Consider the following 25,349-nt stretch of genomic DNA (forward strand, 5'->3'; position numbering starts at 1 on the left):
TCATCCTTACCAGGTGATCCTGAACCACCTCAACTGGCTCCTTTCAACGCAAAGGAGCAGCGGCTCTACTCCGAGTTCCTCACGGATGCTGAACTTCTCCCCCTCTCTCTAAGGGAGACTCCAGACCCCCTCCTGAGGAAACACATTTTGGTCGCTTTCCGACCTTTAGTTTGGACGTCGAATAGATGTCCAGAATTGGTCATGGACCGACGGACCCAACATAGACGCGATCTGCACGTCTATCCGATGCCCAATGTTTAGTGGGAAGCTAAATAACTACGCTGTGACTAAACCACTAAACAAACCACCATTTAATTTACTGTCTCTCTCAAAGTGTTCAAGACCTTCTCTGGTTCCTTATCAACCTTCATGAATAATAGAAAGACGTCCTCGAGGGCGCCAGGAAAGTCCTGTCCCCCACAACATTTAAAAAAACCTTCAGCAGCATAAGATATTATTCTAACTGTTGACTGAAGACCTCTTTACTCATGAAATGTGTTTTTATTTCTGATTAAAAAGTTGAAAGAAGAGCAAAGAGAAGTCAGTCGAGCAAAAAAACCTCTGTTTCCTCAAAGTAGCCATTACACCCACTCACGCTCACACACATATAAATCTGTCCAAAGCTGTAATCTCTAAATAAATGATCTGTACATGGGATGACGCTCCACGCAGACAAGAGCTGTGTAATGAAGCGTCAGTGTGAATGTGGACAGTGTGGGAGTAAAGAGCGCGCCGCATTAGCGCATGACCCCCCCAAAAACACATTCGATCATATGGAAATGTGCACTCGGTCGACTGTGAATGCTAAAAATGAGATAATGAGCAGAAGCTGTCGGAGCTGAACGCAGACTGAGGAGATCGCAAAGACAACATGAAGACAACAATCAAACTTTCTACACAGTGTTTCAGGGTGCGGTCATTAACGCAAACAGAAGAAGCCGTTCTCAAATACAGCGGCTGAATACAAATGTCCCTCCTGCTGGATGAAGCTCTGCAGACTTTAATCATTACATCGAGTCCAAGAGGATTGACATTAGTAATCTGTGCAAACATTATTTATTACATTTAGTGTAAACAAAAGAAGTGGCACGCTCAAATCAGTCTTTAGAGTGAAACAACTCATCTCATCTTCAGCCTCTTATCCGGGGTCGGGTCTCGGGGGCAGCAGCTTTAGCAGGGGACCCCAAACTTCCCTTTCCCGGGCCACCTTAACCAGCTCTAACTGGGGGATCCTGAGGCGTTCCCAGGCCAGTGTGGAGATCTAATCTCTCCACCCAGTCCTGGGCTTTCCTCGAGGCCTCCTCCCAGCTGGACGTGCCTGGAACACCTCCCTAGGGAGGCGCCCAGGGTTCATCCTTACCAGATGATCCTGAACCACCTCAACTGGCTCCTTTCAACACAAAGGAGCAGCGGCTCTACTCCGAGTTCCTCACGGATGCTGAACTTCTCCCCCTCTCTCTAAGGGAGACTCCAGACCCCCTCCTGAGGAAACACATTTCAGACGCTTGGACCCGCGACCTGGTTCTTTGGGTCCTGACCCAGCTTTCATGACCACAGGTGAGGGTAGGAACCAGGACTGAGCGGTAGATCCAGAGCTTTGCCTTCCTCAGCTCTCTTTTTGTCACAACGGTGCGGTAGAGCGACTGCAGCTCCGCCCCCGCTGCTCCGATTCTCCGGCCAAACTCACACTCCACCGTCCCCTCACTCGTGAACAAGATCCTGAGGTACTTGAACTCCTTCACTTGGGGTAAGGACTCATTCCCTACCTGGAGTAAGAAATCCACCGGTTTCCTGCTATTATTTTATTTCCGATGCCAAAACATCAAAGTGCAATCGTTTGCGTAGTCCAACAACATGGGAACCAAGTGTCCACCGGTGGTGAATCCAATCCCTCTTCCTCCTTTAGCTCACGCCAGCGAGTGAACATCTGCCCTCAGATTCTGTCACTATCCCTTTTTATTTCATTGGTCTCCTCCGACAAAACATTTGCTTTCTTGGTTTTAGTTTCTTTTCGGGCCATGACATCAACACATTATACACATTATACACACGCTGTAGCAGCCAACAGACAGGCTTACATGCGCTACGCTAGACAGCTGGGCTCTGGAGGGGGGAAGGTGACAGCAGACGATTTTTAGGTAGTTTTTTGTGCACAGGTGTCGACCCGAAATCCGAAAGTTGCATTGTGCCGGTGAAAGAGATACAGATACTGATGTGCCATTAAACTTATTGCAAGTTAATGTACCATCACAAGGGTCTCGGCACATGTGTACCATCACAAGGGTCTTGGCACATGTGTGACATCACAAGGGTCTTGGCACATGTGCACAGCAGCAGAGGAAACAGACTTGTTACAAACGTTATAAAGGAGTCAGTGTGAAGCGGCTGATCCTGCCCACATTGACTCTGACACTGGTGCCCAGACTCTGTATCGCATAAATATATATATTTTTTATTCTTGGGTGAGGTGGAGGGACGGGGATTCAGACTGGAGACAGGTTCAGGTTCAGCAGGAAGAGAAAATGAGGCACCTGCAGAGGTAACCAGGTAAACATCTGTGCTAGAGATTCTGCTGAGGCAGAGAGAGAGAGAGAGAAGGACTGCAGGGGGGAGAGAAGGAGATAAATAGATAAATAGAAGAATGGTAGAGTCAGGAGAAAGTGAAACTAAGAGATGGAAGAGACAGGAGTGTGTGTGTGTGTGTGTGTGTGTGTGTGTGTGTGTGTGTGTGTGTGTGTGTGTGTGTGTGTGTGTGTGTGTGTGTGTGTGTGTGAATAATGAGGGGTGACTCTGAGAACGGAAACAAGACACACAAAAACTATGAGTTTCACCAGCGTTTAGTTTAAAATCCAATTTTGCTGAATTCAGCATTCAGCCGTCAGGGAAGGGAGAGAGACTGAGAGACTGTCTGGGCTCTGAATGCACCAAGAAAAGTCTGGCTGTGACCTCAAAAACACTCTGAATGAAGCTCCTATTACCCGGACAGCTAAAGGTGATGTTTAGCACCCCCGACAAGGAAGGGTGAGGTCTGAGCAAACCTCTGCAGCAGCATTTCTAGTCTTCTGCCTACTCAAGGCGCTTTCACAGTGTTTGACACATTCACCCATTCACACAGACATTCACACTGATGCAGTGGACATCTACAGACCATCTAATCTGACCATTCACACCACATTTACACACCCATGTGCAGCACGGGGAGCAATTCAGGGTTTAGCCCAAGGACACTTCAACATGTGGACTGGGGAGTTGGGGATCAAATCGCCAATCTCGCGAATGGAGGACGACCCACTCCACCACTGAGGCACAGCCCTAACTGATCTTCAGTGCATTCGGTAATCGTCTTGTACGGTCAACATGAACCTACTGGTAAGGCCCAGACTTGTAAAACAGTCTTTTTTAATAAATTCCTGGTTCTCCCACTGAGTTGTTGGTGCTTCCTTCTATGCATTCAAGCTGCTGCAGAGGTTTAGTGCCATCTTGAGCAGCTTTAGTGGTTAAAGAAAGCCGCTTTGGAAGCGTTCAGGGCACCACCGCGAACTTATCAGTGTTAGCAGAAGTGTCAGCACCTTCAGAGGAAGATCATCCTCCTGGAGACCCTGAGAACATCTTTTATCCTGGAGAAGAAATGATGGATGCCTACGCCGTCCGCTGCCAGCTTTGTTCTGGTCGAGGAAAGTAAATGCATCTTGACAAACAAAATCTTACACCAGAGTAAACCGCAGGGGATGTTTTTAGCCATACTGGCGAGTAGTTCTAGAGAGGCTAACGATCAGTTGGCCCGTCCATTTAATTCAGATTAAGGGCGCACTCACACTGACCATCCGTACCGTGCCCAAACTGGTTTTATGGGTAAAGCCTAGTTCCTTTGACCAGTGTGAGTGCAACCGTACTGCGTCTAGCTGCGGCCAGCTTGCCGGCCACGGCCCGTTTGGGAGAGGTGGGCTTTTGTAAAGCACGTTTGCACATGTACGAGCACGAGCGTGCGCACGTGTACGAGCACGAGGCCTACGCCGGTTCTGAGGTCATTTCCTGTGCGCCTGTTGGGACATAGAAAAAAGAAGGAGGGACCATGCGCGGACATTTAAAACAATGGCGGTGAAAGGTTCACGTTGGTGTGATGCGGAGGTGGAGTGTTTACTGCAGATTTGGTCGATGAAAAGATTCAAAAACAGTCGACAAGACGCACAAAAACTCCGAGGTCTACGGAAAGATCTGGAAACAAAGCCACGCATCGCCATGACGTCATCAATGCGTGTGACGTGTTACGGCGTGATGACGTATAGGCAGCAAGAAGCATTCTCCGAGGCCCAGGTAGTGTGAGCACAAACGGGCCTGGAGGGGGGGACAAGGACCCTAAAGCACGGGGCGCGGGACGGAGGCACAGTGGGAGTGCGCTCTAAGGTTGTCAAAGTTATTGATACTTTTCATTACAGATTGTTTCAAAAATGGTAAAATATCCACATTCAATTGTATTGAAAGTATGAAGCTATAAAAAAAAAAGTAGATCTTTAATCAGATTTTCAAATAAACGGGAAAGAAAATCTGTGGTATAAATATTTAGTACGAGCACGATCTCTACTTCAGTACGAATTAACTTCCTCTGAGTTTATGTGCAGATGGACCATTTTTAGGCACATCTACTCTGCACCAGCATTAAATGTGGGGCATCTGTTCGTCTGCATTGATCCCAGATGACGAAAGTGGACCCTCGCAAACATGCAAAGTATTGTATCTGCTCAGACGTAACAGAAGCATTTAGAAGCTTTTATTAGATTACCTTTAAATGTGACAATGTCAAAGTGTCATGTGTAAAAAAACACGAGGAACAAAATGTGTTAACGTACGTAAAGAAATAATTAGCACACTGTAATTTACGTGCTCTTCATCCCCCTGTACTCACAGATTACTGAGTGTTTCTGCAGATGCAGGTGTTAACAAACGGACAATGAAATGTGACATTTCGCTGCGTTGATTACCTCCGCGGAAGGTTTCTTCCCTTCTTAAACAAGTACTACTCAAAGGATCATCAATGTGTGTGTGTTTGTGTGTGTTTGCGTGTGTGAATCAGTGACTGAGGAGGCAACACCACAGCCACTAAAGCAATCCTCCTCCCCGCTTTCTTGCTCTCAGTCGCTCTTTTCATCATAACGGGCTCCTTTCTCTCCAAATGGCCTTCTCCTCACAGCAAACGCCTCAGTCAATTTTACACAATGCCGCGGATGATTCAGCGGAGGTAATTGGGGGAAATATTCCTTATCAAACACTTCTTTAGTGGAAAGGCTATCAGTGTTAGTCGCGCTGAGAGTGCGAGGCGAAATTGATTGACGGGTGTTAAGAGTCATCTGTCAAAAGAAATCCAATCAAAGGGACATTTTACCCATGATACATCACTCTGAGCTTCACAATGTGTTTCCAGTGCACTCCTCTTCACCGCCTAGAGTTCAGATTGAGGTTTGTTTGATTGTGTGGATCCTCCTGTCAGTCGAATGTGCTTAGAGTCCGCTGTAATATTGATGTTTATCTTCTTTCCTTCAATAATAAATATTGCAATAGAGGTAAAAACAGTTTAACGTCGTCACCGAATGTATTATTTACATGTGAAATAGTTTAGTCGATGTCACCGCAGAGCGCACACATGACAGGGAGAGAATACTGTTGGAAAATTGGATTTTTAACTTGTTTTCCAGTGTTTGTGTGTGTTGCCATGGCAGCGTGCTTTATTAGCATTAAATCCCGATCCTTAATGTCATTTTGCAATCCCCCGAACCCCGCGAATGATCACAATCATTTTACTGTGGCACTCTGGGAACCGAGAGGCAATTTCTGATGAGACAAACTACACCACTCCTCTTCAATTACCAACTCAAAATCAGAGTTTTACTCAACATGAGCAAAAACATTTGTTAACTGGTTAAATTTATACGACTCAGCTGAGAGTTTCCACACCCAACAGTCTTCTTCTCCTACGACTCTCACTTCATGGGGAGTGTATTCCCCTTTTCTTCAGGCTGTGTTTGTTTGGCCCTGTTGTGACCTGGTAATAACGTGCATCTTGGATGATACAATCACAGGTGAGGGGCGACTGTGGTTCAGTGGAAGAGTGGGTCGTCCTCCATTTGAGATTGGCGGTCCGATCCCCATCTCCCCTGGTCCACATGTGGAAGTGGCCTTGGGCAAGACACTGAACCCCGAATTACTAAATGTGGTGTGCATGGTTAGATTAGATGGTCTGTAGATGTTCACCGCCATCAGTGTGAATGTCTGTGTGATTGGGTGAATGTTACAAACACAGTGAAAGCTCCTTGAGTAGTCAGAAGACTAGAAAGGCACAAATACAAGTGCATTTACAAGTAGACACTTCTAAGTACATGTGTGAATGCACACACGAGGCATTGAGATTTGATTGCTCAGACAATATTCAGAGATGGTCTGGTATGGTGGAATTCACAAATATGACGGTGTAATAACCTTCAGCAAAAATATCACAGTTTCACGGTATTGCAGTATTGTGATTACAGCTCTAAAATGTATTATTTTGAAATGTCTGTGTAAAAAAACAACTTTTTCCCAACTGAACACAAAGCATTTAATTTTTTATATCTCGCTACAATGAGCAATATTAAATAATGCTACAATATTGATTCTATTTTTAATGTTGTTGCACACATACAGAGACAGAGTGTGTTTGTTTAGTGGTTTTGAAACTTTTCGAGCTGTGGTATACCTTGAAACCGGTAACAAGCCCATTTCCCTTTTTACTACATTCCTGTAATCTTAAGTAGAAAGTTACTTTGTGTATATTTGCAGAAAAGGCAACATCCACACTTCTTAGTTTGTTTACATATAAAAACACATATCTTTTGCTACATTTACGCCTCATGTCCAGACGGCTCAAGTGTTTCCAAAGATTCTGATGTCTGAAAGGACAGAAACCTGCTATGGCTCCAAGGATTGTACAGAAAAGAGGAAGAGGAAACACTATACGGCCAAAAGCATGTCCAGAACCTGGTCCGTATGCCAAAAATAAAAAACCTGAACTCCACAGATCTCCTGTTTAATTGGACACTCCAAAAACCCAATGGCATACTGGATCCTCCAAAAACCCAATTGTACCCTGGATACTCCAAAAACCCAATCATATCAGGGACACTCCAAAAACCCAATCGTATCAGGGACACTCCAAAAACCCAATCGTATCAGGGACAGTCCAAAACCCAATCGTATCAGGGACACTCCAAAATCCCAATCGTATCAGGGACACTCCAAAACCCAATCGTATCAGGGACAGTCCAAAACCCAATCGTATCAGGGACAGTCCAAAACCCAATCGTATCAGAGACACTCCATAAACCCAATTGTATCAGGGACACTCCAAAACCCAATCGTATCAGGGACACTCCAAAACCCAATCGTATCAGGGACACTCCAAAAACCCAATCGTATCCTGGATACTGCAAAATCCAAAAACCCAAACCTGGTCATTACCAGGATACAACTAAAACCCGGTCTTAAATAGGATTCTTCAGCACTCCAAAAGCCTGATGTTTAACATTCATTCATTCATCTTCAACCGCTTATCCCGGGGTCGGGGTCGCGGGGGGGGGGGGGGGGTGGAGCCGATCCCAGCTACAACTCAAAAAACCCAACCTCCAAGAACCCGATCCTCAACAAAACCCTCTAAAAACTAGATCTGTGTATTACACAGTTATCACAATATCAATAAAATATCTGACAGCATCAGAAAAGATGCATGATTATAAAACATATTCACATTGGTGTTCAATGAACAGCTGTTACCCACTGATTGTATATGCGAAAAATAATTCCACTGGAAGTTGATCATCAATATGAATCGCTGTTGCGTCTTAATTAACACCAGTGAATCTTTGAAGTGATGGAAGGCGCCGCTGCACATGCAACTACTTAAAAATGCATTAATTTGCCTCATTGCACAGTAACTGATGACAGTAACTGATGACTCGGTTCTACTTACTTTGAGCTAATTGTTGTGTATACAGTCTTCTGTTGTTGTTTTTTTACAGGAAAATGTCATTTCTGCTCAACTGCTTCCTGGTTTTGGCGCGGTAATGAGAGGATGGTGAGTTTGAGCGACTGTGAACTTGCGCGTAAACACTCATATATTGAAGTGTGCCTTAAATGTGAACCTCATTATGAGACAGTAAGCTCTCCTGCACCTCTGAGGCTTCAGGTTGTGGTCACATTTCTCACCATGCTGTACTCAAACCTCTAAATGATGATATTCTGCACGCATCTTCAAACTCGTTAGCTCGACTGTTGCTTTACGATGAATAATGGGTTCGCGTATTTACAGCATTGCATTGTGGTTAAAGATAGTCTGGGTAATGAACCGGCTCCGTTTTGACTGTGAAGAGCTCTTTAACGCCTCCAGGGTCGAGTGTAGATGCGCGTCATTAGAACAAAGTGCAGAGCTTTAAAATAAACCCCACTTAGCCTCGTCGGCTCCGCGTTTAACTGACTCCATAGCAACTGTCATACGACTACTTTGCACGGCAATAATTTGGGAAATTACTGAGAAGGAATTCACTTCACTTCGGCAAACAACTGGTAAATCAAGCAAATCTGAGCCGTTTTCTTTCACCATTAAAAGTGAATTTTCACTGATTAATTCTCCAGCTCCCACTGTGCTAAACAAACGTAGAATCACGTCAGATTGCCTTTTGATTGTATTGGTTTATGAGACGGACTTACATAGATATGGAAACATTTTTATGGCATTCATCAGCTTCACTAAAGGGATGTTAAGCCCAAGATGTGCCGAGATGAAGCCATGAGTCTAATAAATACGACTAACGTGGAAAATATCTCTCTCTTTGGTGGATTCAGAATCACAGTTTAAAACTCCAGATATACAAATAACAAATATTATACCGACAACATACAGTATATTACAAAATCAGAATATGAATACATATAATTATATACTGTACATATATAACTCATTCATTCATCTTCATCTACAACCGCTTGTCCCTATCGGGGGCGCACGGGGGGCTGGAGCCGATCCCAGCTGACATTGGGTGTGAGGCGGGGTCCACCCTGGACAGGACGCCAGTCTATCACAGGACACATAGAGACGAACAGAGACAGACAACCATTCACACCTACGGGTGATTTAGAGTCATCAATGAACCCAACACCTGCACGTCTTTGGACTGTGGGAGGAAACCGGAGAACCCGGAGAAAACCCACGCAGACACGGGGACAACATGCAAACTCCACACAGAAGGACCCCAGACGGGATTCGAACCAGGAACCCTTTTGCTGTGAGGCGACAGTGCTAACCACCGTTCCATGGTAGAACTATGTGCATTGAAATGTACAAAAGTTAATATTTACAGTAGTGAAATATATACAAGATCAACAATACCAGACTAATGTGCAAAAGGACAGATTGTCTGTGGTTGAGTCTGAATTATAGAGATTCTCAAGATTTCCAGCCGTAAATTCATTTTTATTTTCAACACAAAAGTTTGGATAAATAGTTAGAATTACATTTATTCTAATATCCTGACTGTGAGGGATGAAACAGTTACCGGTTTAATGATAAACTGTGTTAAAAATCCCCAATGATTAGTTATCTCATCTCATCTTCAGCCTCTTATCCGGGGTCGGGTCGCGGGGGCAGCAGCTCCAGCAGGGGACCCCAAACTTCCCTTTCCCGGGCCACATTAACCAGCTCTAACTGGGGGATCCTGAGGCGTTCCCAGGCCAGTGTGGAGATCTAATCTCTCCACCTGGTCCCTGTCTTCCCCGAGGCCTCCTCCCAGCTGGACGTGCCTGGAACACCTACCTAGGGAGGCGCCCAGGGTTCATCCTTACCAGATGATCCTGAACCACCTCAACTGGCTCCTTTCAACGCAAAGGAGCAGCGGCTCTACTCCGAGTTCCTCACGGATGCTGAACTTCTCCCCCTCTCTCTAAGGGAGACTCCAGCCCCCCTACTGAGGAAATACATTTCAGACGCTTGTACCCGCAACCTGGTTCTTTGGGTCCTGACCCAGCTTTCATGACCACAGGTGAGGGTAGGAACCAAGATTCACCGGTGATTAGTTATATCGTTTGTCGAAGGCTGAGTAAATCGCCGGTCGTTGTTTTTTGGGAAGATTTCGTGGGCGGTTGTTACCATTTCATTTAGTTAATTTAATGGTCCACCTCGGAAGAACAGAAGGTGTACGTTTGTCTTTTTCACATGTATCATTTCCATCATCTCAGCTACTGAGCGCATCCATTACACACTGCTGTTATGGAGCTGAGAGCAAACACCAAACCTCCAGCACTCGAACATCCGAGGCGTTGAGGCTTTAAAAGATCTGAAGCGGTTTTAAACTTTCAGCGATGCTAAAGTCAAGGTCCAGGTCAACAAAGAAGAAGTTCCTCTGTAAGTAAACACTATGAATAAAAGCCTGGCAGGTGCGTGGTGGCCCTCAAGACGACTCTAGCATAAAAGACGAAGAGCAAGTAAAAAAAGTGCAAACTCAATTATCCTTAAACATATCCGGAGTGAGTGAAGTCAAACAGCGGTTGCGGCTGTGGTTGTGTGGGCTTGTAGCTGTGCAGCAGGAGGTCAGGGAGTGTGGTTTCCACAGCTATGATTCAGTGATTTCCCCTCTTAGAGTACAGTTATTTGTGATTATTACAGGCTGGTGTCCTGAACAGTGAAAAGGACAGATTTCCCCTGCTGATTCAGCCAATGTACAGCTCCACAGGCCACTCTATTCTGATTACCCATGTTTAAAAACGGAAAAGTACAAAGAACTCAAGGTGCTGGAACCCCGTGAATCACATGAAAAGAAAGAAAGGGGCATTTATGGCTGTGACTGAAAGATCTAAGATTTCTGTTATTTAAGGAAAAAGAGCTTTCACACTCGAGTGGAAGCTTTAAAAAACATTTAACCGATGAAAGAAATGGTGAGAGAATCGTTCAAACTTCCTGTTCTCTTCATCTGAGGAAAAGACAACAAAGGACTCGACTTTGAAAAGACGACAAACCCAAAACAAACAGTATCAAAACTTCTGAAATGATCCAGAGAAACAACTTTAAAAAATACATCTCGTCACGCTCCAAGTTATTTGTTTGTGTTCAGATGAAGAGCTAACCGCCAATCGGCGTGCTGTGAGGTGCTACTGGCAGTTGAGGCAACAACAATGGCGGCTCCTAAAGAGGTAAGCTTAGGGCGCACTCACACTGTCGTTCTGTACCGGGCCAAAACCGTTTTTTCAGCTAAAGCCTAGTACGTTCAAGCAGTGTGAGTGCAACCGCTCCGCGCATAACTGCGGCCAGCATCATTTAACAACAACAACAATGGCGGTGAAAGGTTCACGTTGGTGTGATGCGGAGGTGGAGTGTTTACTGCAGATTTGGTCGATGAAAAGATTCAAAAACAGTCGACAAGACGCACAAAAACTCCGAGGTCTACGGAATGATTTGGAAACAAAGCCACACACGCGCGATCAATGCGTGTTACGGCATGATGGCGTATGGACAGCAAGAAGCATTGGCCGGCCCTGGCAGTGTGAGTACAAACAGGGCTGGGGCGTGGGGGAGAGGGAGGGGGGGACAAATACCCTAAACCCCGGGTCGCAGTGCAGAAGGACAGTGTGAGTGCGCCCTTAGATGCTGCAATAGCATCGGCTTCATCAGAACTGGAGAGTTTTTCTTCGTTGCGACACGAGAACGACTCTGAAGACGTTTTCTTTCTTCTCCTGATTGACTTAAGTGAGAGTTTGATTGACTGATGGTTCATCCATTATGGTCTCTCATCTCATCTTCAGCCTCTTATCTGGGGTCGGGGGCGCAGCAGCTCCAGCAGGGGACCCCAAACTCCCCTTTCCTGGGCCACATTAACCAGCTCTAACTGGGGGATCCTGAGGCGTTCCCAGGCCAGTGTGGAGATGGGATGTTCCGGTGTGTGTAGTGTGAGATCTGTGATGTAGTGCGTGACCTTTGTCCTGCCTTTAATGCACCTTGAATGGGACTCTCTGGGAGAGGACTGACTGTAACCCAGGTATGTTTTTAAGGCCCATACCCTTTAACAATCAGTTTCTACTGACTCTGTGTTCTGTGAAACAACCATTTCTGGTCTGGCAGGACCTCGGTATCTACCTGTACGGGCGTTTATGTTTTTACAATAAGAAAACCTTTTTCACAGGATGTATAATGCAGAAAGCATTAGAAGTTATGTCATATAGCATTTTATTTCATAAATAGTAAATGGACTTGTACTTATATAGCGCCTTTCACAGTGTTTGTCACATTCAGTGTCTTGCCCGAGGACACTTTGACGTGTGGATCGGGGGAGGTGGGAATCGAACCGCCAAACTCTTGAATGGAAGACGACCCACTCTTCTACTGATCCACAGGCGCCCCACATAAAGAACTGCCTGATGTTCATTTTCTAGAATTGCTTACAAATTTGTGTATAATTGTACTAAAAAAATCATCTGAAATAAACAGGACCGACATCAGAGAACCTGCAACTACACAACAGTGTGTGTGTGTGTGTGTGTGTGTGTGTGTGTGTGATTTGTCTTGTAATTCAATGTGACTTTGCGACCGACATGATGTAATTTACGTCTCAGAGACCTGTATAAAGATGGATGTATTTCCCTGTTACAGTCAACACACACACGACCACACACACACACACACACACACTCTTCCCAGCAGACATAGATAAATCATTCTAGAAAGACTTGCATGGATTTGTCCAAAGTCAGATCCAATCTAAGGAGTTAAATCAGGGATGTCAAAGTCATTTTAGTTTGTGGGTCACATACAGTCCAATTTGATCTCAAGTGAACCAGTAAAACCACTGAATAAGATGAGAATTTGTCCCTTTATTGCAATCTAGCTATAAAACAGATGATGCAGCCTGAGAAAAGAAACCTTTCTTCTGTTCAGGGAGGAAAAGGAAACGAGTCTGACAGTAGTGCCGAATTTTCCTTGAGCGCTGAAAACTGCAGTGAACACACCGAGCACACTGGCTTCCCATTAGTAACAGGTAACTCTCTCTCTCTCTCTCTCATCTTCAGCCTCTTATCCGGGGTCGGGTCGCAGGGACAACAGCTCCAGCAGGGGACCCCAAACTTCCCTTTCCCGGGCCACATTAACCAGCTCTAACTGGGGGATCCTGAGGCGTTCCCAGGCCAGTGTGGAGATCTAATCTCTCCACCTGGTCCTGGGTCTTCCCCGAGGCCTCCTCCCAGCTGGACGTGCCTGGAACACCTCCCTAGGGAGGCGCCCAGGGTTCATCCTTACTAGATGATCCTGAACCACCTCAACTGACTCCTTTCAACGCAAAGGAGCAGCGGCTCTACTCCAAGTTCCTCACGGATGCTGAACTTCTCCCCCTCTCTCTAAGGGAGACTCCAGCCCCCCTCCTGAGGAAACACATTTCAGACGCTTGTACCCGTGACCTCGCTCTTTGGGTCCTGACCCAGCTTTCATGACCACAGGTGAGGGTAGGAACTAAGATTGACCGGTAGATTGAGAGCTTTGCCTTCCTCAGCTCTCTTTTGTCACAACGGTGCGGTAGAGCGACTGCAGCACCTCCCCCGCTGCTCAGATTCTCTGGCTAAACATGATGCCGGTCCGTCACGTTCAGTCTCCTTGTTTTGACTATCGAGTGCAAGCAAGCGAGCAACAAGATGGTTCATCTATTGTCTATGATGATGAGTGATTTCATTGTCATATTGCATTATTATATTCCTATTATGGTCTGTTATTGTGCCTTGATAATATATACACTTCAACTTTGCCCTGCTGTACTGAACATAGAGGTGAGAGCACGTGTTTCCTGTGCAGCGTGGGATCAGAACTGACATTTAAGGTGTGCTCACTTTCAGTTTGACCTCCGAATAAAGAGGTTTGTTTGTTTCCAACCTCACCGATCACACGGCAGCCGTCACAGGTGCTGAATGACAACACTATTAAACCTAAACGTAAAAGTGACACTGTGTAGATGTTGAAGTAAAAGATCTGTGTCAGAGATCCACAGCTGTATGTTAATGAGTCTCCGTCTGCAGCGCTGAGGGGATCAAAGCTGCTATAACGCAGGAGAGAGAGAGAGAGAGAGAGAGAGAGAGAGAGAGAGAGAGAGAGAGAGAGAGAGAGAGAGAGAGAGAGAGAGGGATGGATAAGAGCGAACAGCGATATCAGATTGCATCCTTTTCAAAAATCCACAGCGATTACTGTGTGTGCAGTTGAAGCCTCGGGCTCAACGAGCTGCGGAGCTCAACCGGGTTTGTTCTGCACAGAGAGTGAAATAAATATTAACACAATGACAAAGGTCAACGCTGCACTGAGCAGTCAGGAGGGACGAGGTGAAGAGAAACTCTCTCACATACAGGGTTCTGCAGGTCCAGGGTGAACTTTAACGACGGATCTGCGGATTTGAATTTACTTGGTTTTCTAGTTTATTACGTCTTTAAGTGAAATTACGGCGCAAAAATCCCCCCCATGGTCTTTTTCAGCACTTACACACATCAAATAGGCCATTGAGAGCCAATTTGATGGAACAACTAGTAACAGAGATATTCCGCGGAGTCACTAAAAGCCAGACGTGGCTAACAGTGATTAGCTCGGGGCAGCACGGTGAAGGCATTCAAAGGTCTTCTTTAACCACTAATGCTGCTGAAAATAACAGCAAACCTCTGCAGCAGCATGAGAAGAGTCCCTACACACACAACAAAGCAGCAACAGCGTAGTTAGTGAAGCCAGAGTATATTTTCTATGTCCCAACAGGCGCACAGGAAATGACTTCAGAGCCACTGTAGGCCTCGTGCTCGTGCTCGTACATGTGCAAACGTGCTCTACAAAAGCCCACCTCTCCCAAACGGGCCGTGGTCGGCAAGCGTGCTGCAGCTAGGCGCGGTACGGTTGCACTCACACTGGTCAAAGGAACCAGACTTTACCTGTAAAACCTGTTCGGGCATGGTACGGATGGACAGTGTGAGTGCGCCCTTAATGGCTTATTTGATGAATTATTTGAATTAATAATAATTCATTCAAACGAACATCCAACAGAAACACTGTGGTGTTCCTCACTGATTCCTTTTCCTGATAAATCCGTGTGCAGGCAGCAGGTAACACGAGGAACAGTCCCTCCGCCTTCCTCCGCAATCTGAGAGAGCTCCACAGACACACAACCTGTTTTTATCCTGTATTTGCCAGAAGTGTTGACTGAGGCTGAGAGCTTTCTTTCTCAAACACTTTCTGATACTTTCATTTCATTTGTTTGTTGTCACGCACTTGATTTAAGAGCTTACGGCGCGTCTGCATTTGAAGAGTACTTCCACAGCATGTCAAACCAATTTAGGTGCCAGGTACTCACAGCGAACCAAGCAGGTAGTTAAATCTTCTGCTGCTGCTGCTTCGTGCAAACCGAAGATGAGTCTGTCACCTCACCACATCACCATCGAAGCATTGGAGTCAACAGAAGAGGCTGAGGTTCATGGTAACAACCAAAAACTGTCAGATAACCAATGACAGAACTGGAAAGAGACTTCTATTCATTCACATACATAAGGACTCAAAACACAATACACACAACATTAACTGAACCTGCTACAATGGTATGAAGGCTTCTGCGTAACTAAGGGAACAGATGGCACACAGAAGCAGATACAGTCTGCACATAAACGCATAGAAAGTAAGGGCGCACTCACACTGTCCTTCCGCACCGTGCCCCGTGCTTTAGGGTCCTTGTCCCCCCCTCCAGGCCTGTTTGTACTCACACTACCTGGGCCTCGGAGAATGCTTCTTGCTGCCTATACGTCATCACGCCGTAACACGACACACGCATTGATGACGTCATGGCGATGCGTGTTATTTTGTTTTGGTTTTTTTTGTCTGTTTTTGAATCTTTTCATCGACCAAATCTGCAGTAAACACTCCACCTCCGCATCACACCAACGTGAACCTTTCACCGCCATTGTTGTTGTTGTTAAATGTCCGCGCGTGGTCCGTCCTTCTATTTACTATGTCCGAACAGGCGCACATACTGCTACCGCCGTAGGGCTTGTGCTTGTGCTCGTACACGTGCAAACGGCTCTACAAAAGCCCACCTCTTTCAAGCGGGCCCGCTGTCCGCAGTTATGCGCGGAACGGGTGCACTCACACTGCTTAAACGTACTAGGCTTTAGCTGAAAAAACAGTTTTGGCCCGGTACAGAAGGACAGTGTGAGTGCGCCCTAAGACTCAGTTTACACGTACACGGGTATTTTTCAAACAGAGACATCTCCCTGCGTTTGCCCCTCTGGCCAAAGTAGGGGTGGGCGATCTGACGATATCTGATGGTGAAGAATCAGGACTAGGGATGCTCAATATTGGCTTTTCTGCCGATAGCCGATATTCCGATATTGTCCAACTCTTAATTTCCGATACCGATATATGAAGTCTTTTTACACCAAAATTGTTAGATAACAACATGATATACCACCTATTATGGAACTAACACATTATGCCTAATCTTATTGTGATGACCCACTGGATACATACATAGATGCAACATGGCTTTTCACATGTAAACACAGTCTGTGCAAAACAAGTTCGTGAAAAAAGTGCCAAAAAAGTGCCATTCATTTATTTGTTTGTGTTTTTAGGGAGAATATTTTGCCTCAAACAACAATACAGACAATATCGAAACAAGGAAGACTCGGAAACGCTGAAGCCTACAGAACAAACACCGGTTCTAAAAACCTGATACCAATAATTCCTGATATTACATTTTTCACTCAATATCCGCCGATAATATCGGACATCCCTAATCAGGACGTGTTGACGATCTGCCACAGCAAAGAGAGATCGTAGTCTCGTCTGTAGGGCTCATTCTGTCCACTGCTGATCTCTGCTCTGCACCGAGCACTGACTCAAATCACACTATTGGCTCGTCCGCCTCATGCACCTCCCTAAAGACGCGCCCATCGACCAATCCTAGCGGACTACAGGCAGTGATGTATGTGATCATGTTTGTTTGGGAAGACATGGCTGAAAAAAGGAAAAGGAAACTAGCGTGTCCTAACAGCGTCAGACTAACGTGTCGCATCCACGCTGTCTGTCCGCACTTATTCACTGAACGTGTGGAACAAACTGTAAAATATGCGGCTAAAAACAGAGAAATGTCTAATCACACACACACACACACACACACACACACACACACACACACACACACACACACACACACACACACACACACACACACACACACACACACACACACACACACACACACACACACACACACACACACACACACACACACACACACACACACACACACACACACACACACACACACACACACACACACACACACACACACACACACACACACACACCTAAAGAAACTGCATCCTAACCAGTGTGCTGAGAGTGACGCAGTGAGGAGATCAGTCACACCACAGCAGCAGAGGAAACAGCAGCTTCAGGCAGAGTTTGGTCTTAAATCTCCTTTGGCACAAGTTTACAAAGTTGCACAAACGGATTCAAATCTGTTCAGAAAGGTTCTTTGTTTCCTAAATGCTCCGTTACACTTTCTCTCTTTTAGGGCCACATTTTTACACAGGGAAAAACTTTGGATGCAAAATGATTCAAAATCAATGTAGAAAAATTATAAAGTCATGATTTTACGGTAACAAAGTCGTGATATGGTATTTTTTGCCGTACCGCCCGCCCATAGGCCAGAGTGGAGAGTTTGAAAAACTGCGGTTGCACGTCTGCAACAGAGAAATAAAGTTTCCAGCAGCCGACGTCGCAGTCTGCTCCCGAAGTTGCACCTGCGTCAAAGGTGCGGTGATGGTGGATCATTGAGCTTCTCTATACACTGACACCCACAGGTTTGGCGTGCTCTTGAGGCCACATATACACGGGTTAATGTATATAACCTGAAGCTCTTACTGAAGATGTTCTGGGGTTGTTTCGGGGTCACAGTGGGCGACACTGTGTCTCAGTGAGAGAGTGGGTTGTCCTCCATTTGAGACATCGGTGGTTCGATCCCCACCTCCCCAGGTCCACATGTCGAAGTGTCTTTGGGCAAGATACTGAACCCTGAATTGCTCCCCGTGCTGTGCATGGGTGTGTGAATGTGGTTTGAATGGTTAGATTAGATGGTCTGTAGATGTCCACTGCCATCAGTGTGAATGTCTGTGTGAACGGGGGAATGTGACAAACACTGTGAAAGCTCCTTTAGTAGTCAGAAGACTAGAGAGGCGCTCTATAAGTCCATTTACCATGAATTTGGCTCACTACAAAGAAACTGAGAGCAGACACTTTATGCATTCTCCATCACTCTACATGAAGGATGAGGTTGATTAAATATGATAAAAACTAACAAGGACATTTGACACAGGAGCAAGACTAAATTGATTAGCACTAATCACTGGATTACTTTGTTCCTGAAACCTGATGATTAAGAGTCAAGATATGAAGTGACAAGTATTTATTTATAACCTGTAAACAAGTCCTCTGCCGTCCCAGAGGTAGGCGTATATGACGTCTGTGGGTTCAGATTTAACTCAAAGTGCATCACTGAGCTCCTGAGATTGAACACAATAATTCATCTGTCGGCTTTCTTTGTTTTTGCTCTGACCTTGAGCTGCCGGGCGGACTCGACGTGGTTGTCGTAGACGAGGATGTTGGCGATGAGGTTCTCCGTCTCTTTGCAGAAGGAGGAGCGTCCCTCTGTGACGTTCGGCTCGACCATCACCTTCAGCAGAGTGTGAGGACACTTGGTCCCGTCCCACACCTGGAAAAAAAAGTAGAAGAGTGTCAGAAGTACAAAATAGGAGTAATGGAAATGACCAGAGGATGATTGCATCTCAACTCATCTTCAGCCTCTTATCCGGGGTCGGGTCGCGGGGGCAGCAGCTCCAGCAGGGGACCCCAAACTTCCCTTTCCCGGGCCACATTAACCAGCTCTAACTGGGGGATCCTGAGGCGTTTTATCTCATTACTCTGATCCTTTCCCATCTTTGTATTGAAACTGTTGCACAATAATTTCCCTCGGGATAATTAAAGTTTCTTGAATCTTGAATTACATTTTAGAACATGTCAACACTAATAACCACCGTATTCTCCGCACTATAAGTTGCACCTAAAAACCTCCAAATGTCTCCAAAGCCGACAGTGCGCCTTATAACCCGGTGCTCCTTATATATGGACCAATATTGAGACACAACAGGTCTCCAACTACGGTGAGCAGCCGCCGACTCTTTTTTCCCCCGTAGAAGAAGTAACGCGTGGTGACGCAGAGTTTCCACTCAAGGCCATTAGTCACGCAGTAGAACACGGTAATAGAGCAGCAGCCAGAGAGTTGAACATGAACCAATCAATGGTGCCGAAGTGGAGGAAGCAACAAGACGACCTCCCCTGACTGTGTTGTTGACGTTCCCTTTAGCGCAGCTCCATCTAATGGATGCAGAACGTGACCCCAGCCTCCACTGTAGCGTCTGTTCTATGCGCCTTATAGTGCGGAAAATACGGTACTCGGACGTCGGCAACACTCTGATTTACAACAGAGGTCGTATTTATCTTTAAATGTGGACGAATTTTACGGACTTGCTGCACAAAGGCCTTTAATCATGACTTGAAGTGATTCTGAAGCATCTCACTGTTCACTGCACAGCGATTCATTTGAGGGCAAAGACCCAAACTCTTGGTTGACGATGATCTCAGGTGCTTGCGTACAAGTATAAACATGTATTCTTCTTCACATAAACTGTTGTGGTTGGAGAACATCCTCTCCCGGTCTGAATGTGTTGTTACGTAACAGCAGGCAGCACCCTTCGGAGCAGCTTTAGAAATCAGTGGGAGCAGACTGGCGGCAGACCAGCGCTCACCGGCTGCCAAATCCTGTTCAAATTTATCTCCTCTATCAGCCGCACTGGCAGGAAACCAGCCGGCACTTACAGCCTCATTTCTGTCCTGAAAAAAACGGAGGTGGCTGGTAAAACAGCTCGGGACGGGGATGAAACACACCAGACCGCCTGACTGTGAAGTGGATTTCTTTAACTACGACACAGACGAAGACTGAAGGAGAACGGGGAACAACATCAACTGCTTCGGTCTCCACATGAAAGCAGGTTCAAAAGGAGACGAGACGGAAATGAAGCTTCCTGACACGACGAGTTGTCGAGTTAACATCGGCGACGAGACAAAGAACAGGTGATAAAAACAAGACGGGAAGAACAAATGGATACAGGCGGACGGTAAACAGCCTCCAGGGAAGCTTCCTGGTGACGGTGACGCCGCGGTGTGAGCACGTAGGGACGTAGGGGACCCCAAAACTTCCCTTTCCCGGGCCACATTAACCAGCTCTAACTGGGGGATCCTGAGGCGTTCCCAGGCCAGTGTGGAGATCTAATCTCTCCACCTGGTCCTGGGTCTTCCCCGAGGCCTCCTCCCAGCTGGACGTGCCTGGAACACCTCCCTAGGGAGGCGCCCAGGGTTCATCCTTACCAGATGATCCTGAACCACCTCAACTGGCTCCTTTCAACGCAAAGGAGCAGCGGCTCTACTCCGAGTTCCTCACGGATGCTGAACTTCTCCCCCTCTCTCTAAGGGAGACTCCAGCCCCCCTCCTGAGGAAACACATTTCTGCTGCTTGTACCCGCGGTTGCGACTGAATATTATCTGTAACGCTCACACTGTGACTCAGTGACTGTGTCGATAGAAGAACTTACTCAACCTTTAAAATCCAGACCCAAAAAACACGCAACACCCCCTTTTCAGGAGAATTACCAGGAAAAAAACACGTCTTATATTCAGGAGTATACATATTTACTTCTGGGGTTCATGCGCCTGTAGCTTTACTTACCCTCAGCAGGGTGCAGGTGGTGTCGATGGGCGCTTTGGCGAGCAGCTGGCAGGTCAGGTCGAAGTAGGCTTTGGGTTTGACGGCGGACAGAGGGACTGTGGGAACTGGAGGGAGGAGAGCCTGGCTGGAGGAGGCCCAGGATCGCAGCTCCTCCACCGTCCGTCGGTCCTCCTCGTCGAGGTGGAAGGAGCGGCTGGAGGTCCGTGGATCCAAGCTGCCGCCCTCCGCCCCGTCGAACGTCAACGCGGAGAAACCGAACGTGTTGATCAGCGTCATCGAGTTATTGAAGAACTGAGTCTGTCAAGAGAAAACAGTTTATACAAGGATTTCGTTAAATACCGGAGGATGTTTTAGTTCCTATCTTACAAAATAACATTTTAATCTGGCAACACAAGTTATTGTTACAAGGCTAAATGCTCTATTCTGATTTTTTACGTTCACATTAAGGTTTAAAGTGACCTGTATCTGACATCAATACGTCACAATAACGTCACACAGGCATGTGGCGGCTGGTGGTCCATCTCTGGACAGCTGCAGCTTTACAATCAACATATTTAACATCAACAATATTATACAGATAACAAAGATATTTGGGAAAACAGAAATATATATATATATTCACAATAGTAATATCTACAGATCAAAAGCACTGTAATAATGTGCATAATGTGCCTACGCCCTCAGGAAGTAGCCAAACATAAATGTTGCCAATCATATCCTCATAGCATCCAATCAGAACGACGTGCCCAGGCAACGAGTATTAGCCAATCACAGCACAGTAAGGCAGGATGTGGAGAACCAATTACAACGACTCTCGACAACTGCAACGATGATGAGACCCGACAGCATCTTTTAGGAGCAGCAGAGGAGGTGTGGGACAAAAACTTAAAGTGTACGTGGTTAACTTTGATCTGCCGTGTCCCGTGTCCCCGAAAACAGCCTGACTGATACAGCTGATCATCGTGCAGTGTGTATATGCACGATGCACAATGATCTTTCACCAGACTGTAGTGGACAGTGACTCTGTGTTACCAATGACATGATCGAACTGTTGATCAGATTTAGGACCACACATGAAAGTTGCCCTAAAATAAGCCTGATTTTTGTCCACATATCCTTTAACCCTCCTGTTGTCCTCATTTTCTGTAAACACCCTTTGTCCTCCGGGTCCCGTCTTCACTAAACCCCTATTATAAGCAGCTTAATTGAATTTAAACACCAAATTTCATCTTGCTTGAAGAAACAACTTGTCATTTAAAATGTGTGAATAACTGAGTTTTACCTCTTCACTTCATTTCTATAGCTTAAGAAAAGAAAAATGTGCAAAAGCGGAGTTTTGAATGCATTTTCATTCATCCCAATGACTCAGTTTGAACAATTGAAGACAATGTACAATACAAGACATGAACAACAACATAACCCATTCAACTAATGCAAGTGTGCAGCCTTTGCAGATGTATTTCTTACACCTGCAGCACACAGTCTGTGTTTCACAGTCCTTCTTTTGAGGGCAGAACTGACATCTCTTCCTCTTATTTGCCCTGGCTGGGGAAGTGGCTGTGGTAGCTGGATCCTCAGGTTGATCAGGAGCTCCTGCACTCCGAATAGCTTTGACTACTGCTGCTGAGGCTTCTGTGCAGGGGACATGCTTCCTTCTATCAATGAGTGGAATTACAAGTGCCTTTCCCAGCTGCTCCAGGATCACCCTCCTCTTGTTCTGCTTACAAGACATCCAGGTCCGGTTGATCTGTCTCCAAATCACAAAGGCATTGTAGGAGGAAACATCAATGATGTTGTAGAAGATGACCAGGGGCCAGCGGGCAGTCATCCTTCTGCAGCTGTTTGTTCCAATCACCTTATCCAGGTTGTCCACACCTCCCTTGTTGCGGTTGTAGTCTAGGATGATGACCGGCTTCCTGTCCTCACGATCGCTAACGTGGACGTCTGTGTGCAGTGTGCTCAGAAGAACTACATTCTTGTTTTTCTTTGGGAGGTGAGAAACTAGAGTGGTGGACGCAAGCAGTGCAGGTGGGAGCTCAGGCTTGTTCTTTGGAACTGTACCAACCATGGTGATCTTCCTCTCCAGGAGCTGCTGTCCGAGTTCATAAGATGTGAGGAAATTGTCACATGTCAGATTGTGACCCCTCAGTCCCTCTGTCACATCAAGCACAACTCGCATCCCCTGGTTCTTCTCTGGGCATCCACTGGTCGGCTTCCCGGTATAGACTTGCATTTTCCAAGCGTAGCTTGATTTGGCATCGCAAGCCACCACAGACTAGCTGCAGCCTCACCTCAGGACCTGTGCACACCGGCTAAGATTAGCAGCCCTGAGTAGGCCTGCAGGTCAGTCTCATCCATCTTTCTCCAGCTGTCTCCGTATTTGCAAAAACCCTCCAGATTTGTCATCTCCAGGATTATTTTTTCTGTTGCTGGTGTGATATACAGGTAGAACGTAGAGACAATGTCATGGGCATGAGAAACTGCGTACCTTGTGGGTCCTGGGGTCATGTTTACGACGTTTTGTTCTGCGTGCCTGCCGTGTTGGTCACACGCTGCTGAGGACCATGTTATCCTGCCAAGTCTCTCTTTCAGCTTCAGGGTTTTCTTCTTCTTCTGAAGATGATTCCTCATGCTCTGGGTCCTCCCCATCTTCTTCTTCTGATGCATCCTCCACTTCCTCTCTTCTGAATCACAGTTGTCTCGCTCTAGAGCCTCTTCAGCGTTGTAACGCACACTCACGGCTTCAGCACAGACAGAGTTCAGGGCCCTGTCGTCTGCAGCACCTTTATAATCTCTGCAGTCTGCGATAACACCTGTGTGTTGTTTACGTCTGCTACTGTCTCGTTCACGTCTGCTACTCATTGATCTAAGACTGATCAAAGGCACAGCCGTCCGTGAGAAGACCCCATGATCTGTCTTGTTTACGTCTGCGACTGATTAAAACAACTAAACATTGAAACATTCTGTGGTTTGTAAATAACTCTGTGACCTTGATTTCAACTCTTTTTGTCTCACGGGTCATTTTGACCCCAAGACGACCTTTGTACCTTTTTTTGTTCAGCTTACATTGAAATGGAAAGGACAACGACCTTTGGACAGAAGACTTGGGTGGGTGAGAAAGAGTTTGAGTGGCATTGTGACTCGGAAAATTGGCCTTCCACTCTGTGCATCCCACAGACTAGCTGCAGCCTCACCTCAGGACCTGTACACACCGGCTAAGAGTAGCAGCCCTGAGTTGGCCTGCAGGTCAGTCTCATCCATCTTTCTCCAGCTGTCTCCGTATTTGCGAAAACCCTCCAGATTTGTCATCTCCAGGATTATTTTTTCTGTTGCTGGTGTGATAAACAGGTAGAGTGTAGAGACAATGTCATGGGCATGAGAAACGGCATACCTTGTGGGTCCTGGGGTCATCTTTATGACGTTCTGTTCTGCATGCCTGCCGTGTTGGTCACACGCTGCTGAGGACCATGTTATGTTGCCAAGTCTCTTCCAGCTTCAGGGTTTTCTTCTTCTTCTGAATATGATTCATCATGCTCTGGGTCCTAACCATCTTCTTCTTCTGATGCATCCTCCACTTCCTCTTCTGAATCACAGTTGTCTCGCTCTAGAGCCTCTTCAGCGTTGTAACGCACACTCACGGCTCCAGCACAGACAGAGTTCGGGGCCCTGTCGTCTGCAGCACCTTTATAATCTCTGCAGTCTGCGATAACACCTGTGTGTTGTTTACGTCTGCTACTGTCTCGTTCACGTCTGCTCCTCATTGATCTGAGACTGATCAAAGGCACAGCAGTCCGAGAGAAGACCCCATGATCTGTCTTGTTACGTCTGCGACTGATTAAAACAACTCAAACATTGTTACATTCTGTGGTTTGTAAATAACTCTTTGACCTTGATTTCAACTCTTTGTGCCTCCCGGGTCATTTTGACCCCAGGACGACCTTTGTACCTTTTTTTGTAGCTCACATGGAAATGTGAATAAAAGCTACATTTCACTTTTTCTACTGTTGGTGCCGATCGAGGAAAAGTCGTAAAATTTCAAGTTAAAAAAATATCGTTTAGGGGATTTTTTGGGGGTTTTTAACACAGTGGCGTCATTTTGACCCGAGGACAACAGGAGGGTTAATGTGAGCGCGGCCCAAAAAGAACAGTCTGAAGCTAAAAAGTCCGAACCTTGACTCTGTGCATGCGGACGATGTCTCCGATCTGAAAGATCCTGGGATGATCCTCCAGCTTCTCGCAGAAGATGGTGCAGCCGATTTTCTGGTCGGACTGATCGGTGATCTTTAAGCTGGAGCAGAAGTCTGCGGGGAGAAGAACGTCCTAAGGTCACAACTCTGACAGACACGCGTTTAAAAAATAAAAATAAAAAGTAGGAGCTGTTCAGTGCTTATAGAAAGTCATGATACCGTTTTGAAATAGTAAATTTTTTCGTTTTACAGCCTGTAATAATAATAATAATACATAAAAATAATTATATATTTCCAGTGT

The 25,349-nt window shown here is 46.1% G+C and overlaps 1 protein-coding gene across 2 annotated transcripts in view; it reads right to left on the reverse strand.

The window, feature by feature from the left end:
- The window catches only part of pot1 (protection of telomeres 1 homolog), a 93,560-nt gene that overhangs the window by 32,318 nt on the left and 35,893 nt on the right, over positions 1 to 25,349 (reverse strand). For both annotated transcript variants that reach the window (XM_083916128.1, XM_083916127.1), the window contains exons 8-10: positions 25,032 to 25,162; positions 20,862 to 21,158; positions 18,636 to 18,791 (exon numbers count right to left, since the gene is read on the reverse strand). In XM_083916128.1, the coding sequence (XP_083772254.1) occupies positions 18,636 to 18,791; positions 20,862 to 21,158; positions 25,032 to 25,162 (584 nt within the window). The remainder of the gene's footprint in view (positions 1 to 18,635; positions 18,792 to 20,861; positions 21,159 to 25,031; positions 25,163 to 25,349) is intronic.

This window comes from Echiichthys vipera (genome assembly GCF_963691815.1).
Source record: "Echiichthys vipera genome assembly, chromosome: 7".
NCBI classification, from domain to species: Eukaryota; Metazoa; Chordata; class Actinopteri; order Perciformes; family Trachinidae; genus Echiichthys; species Echiichthys vipera.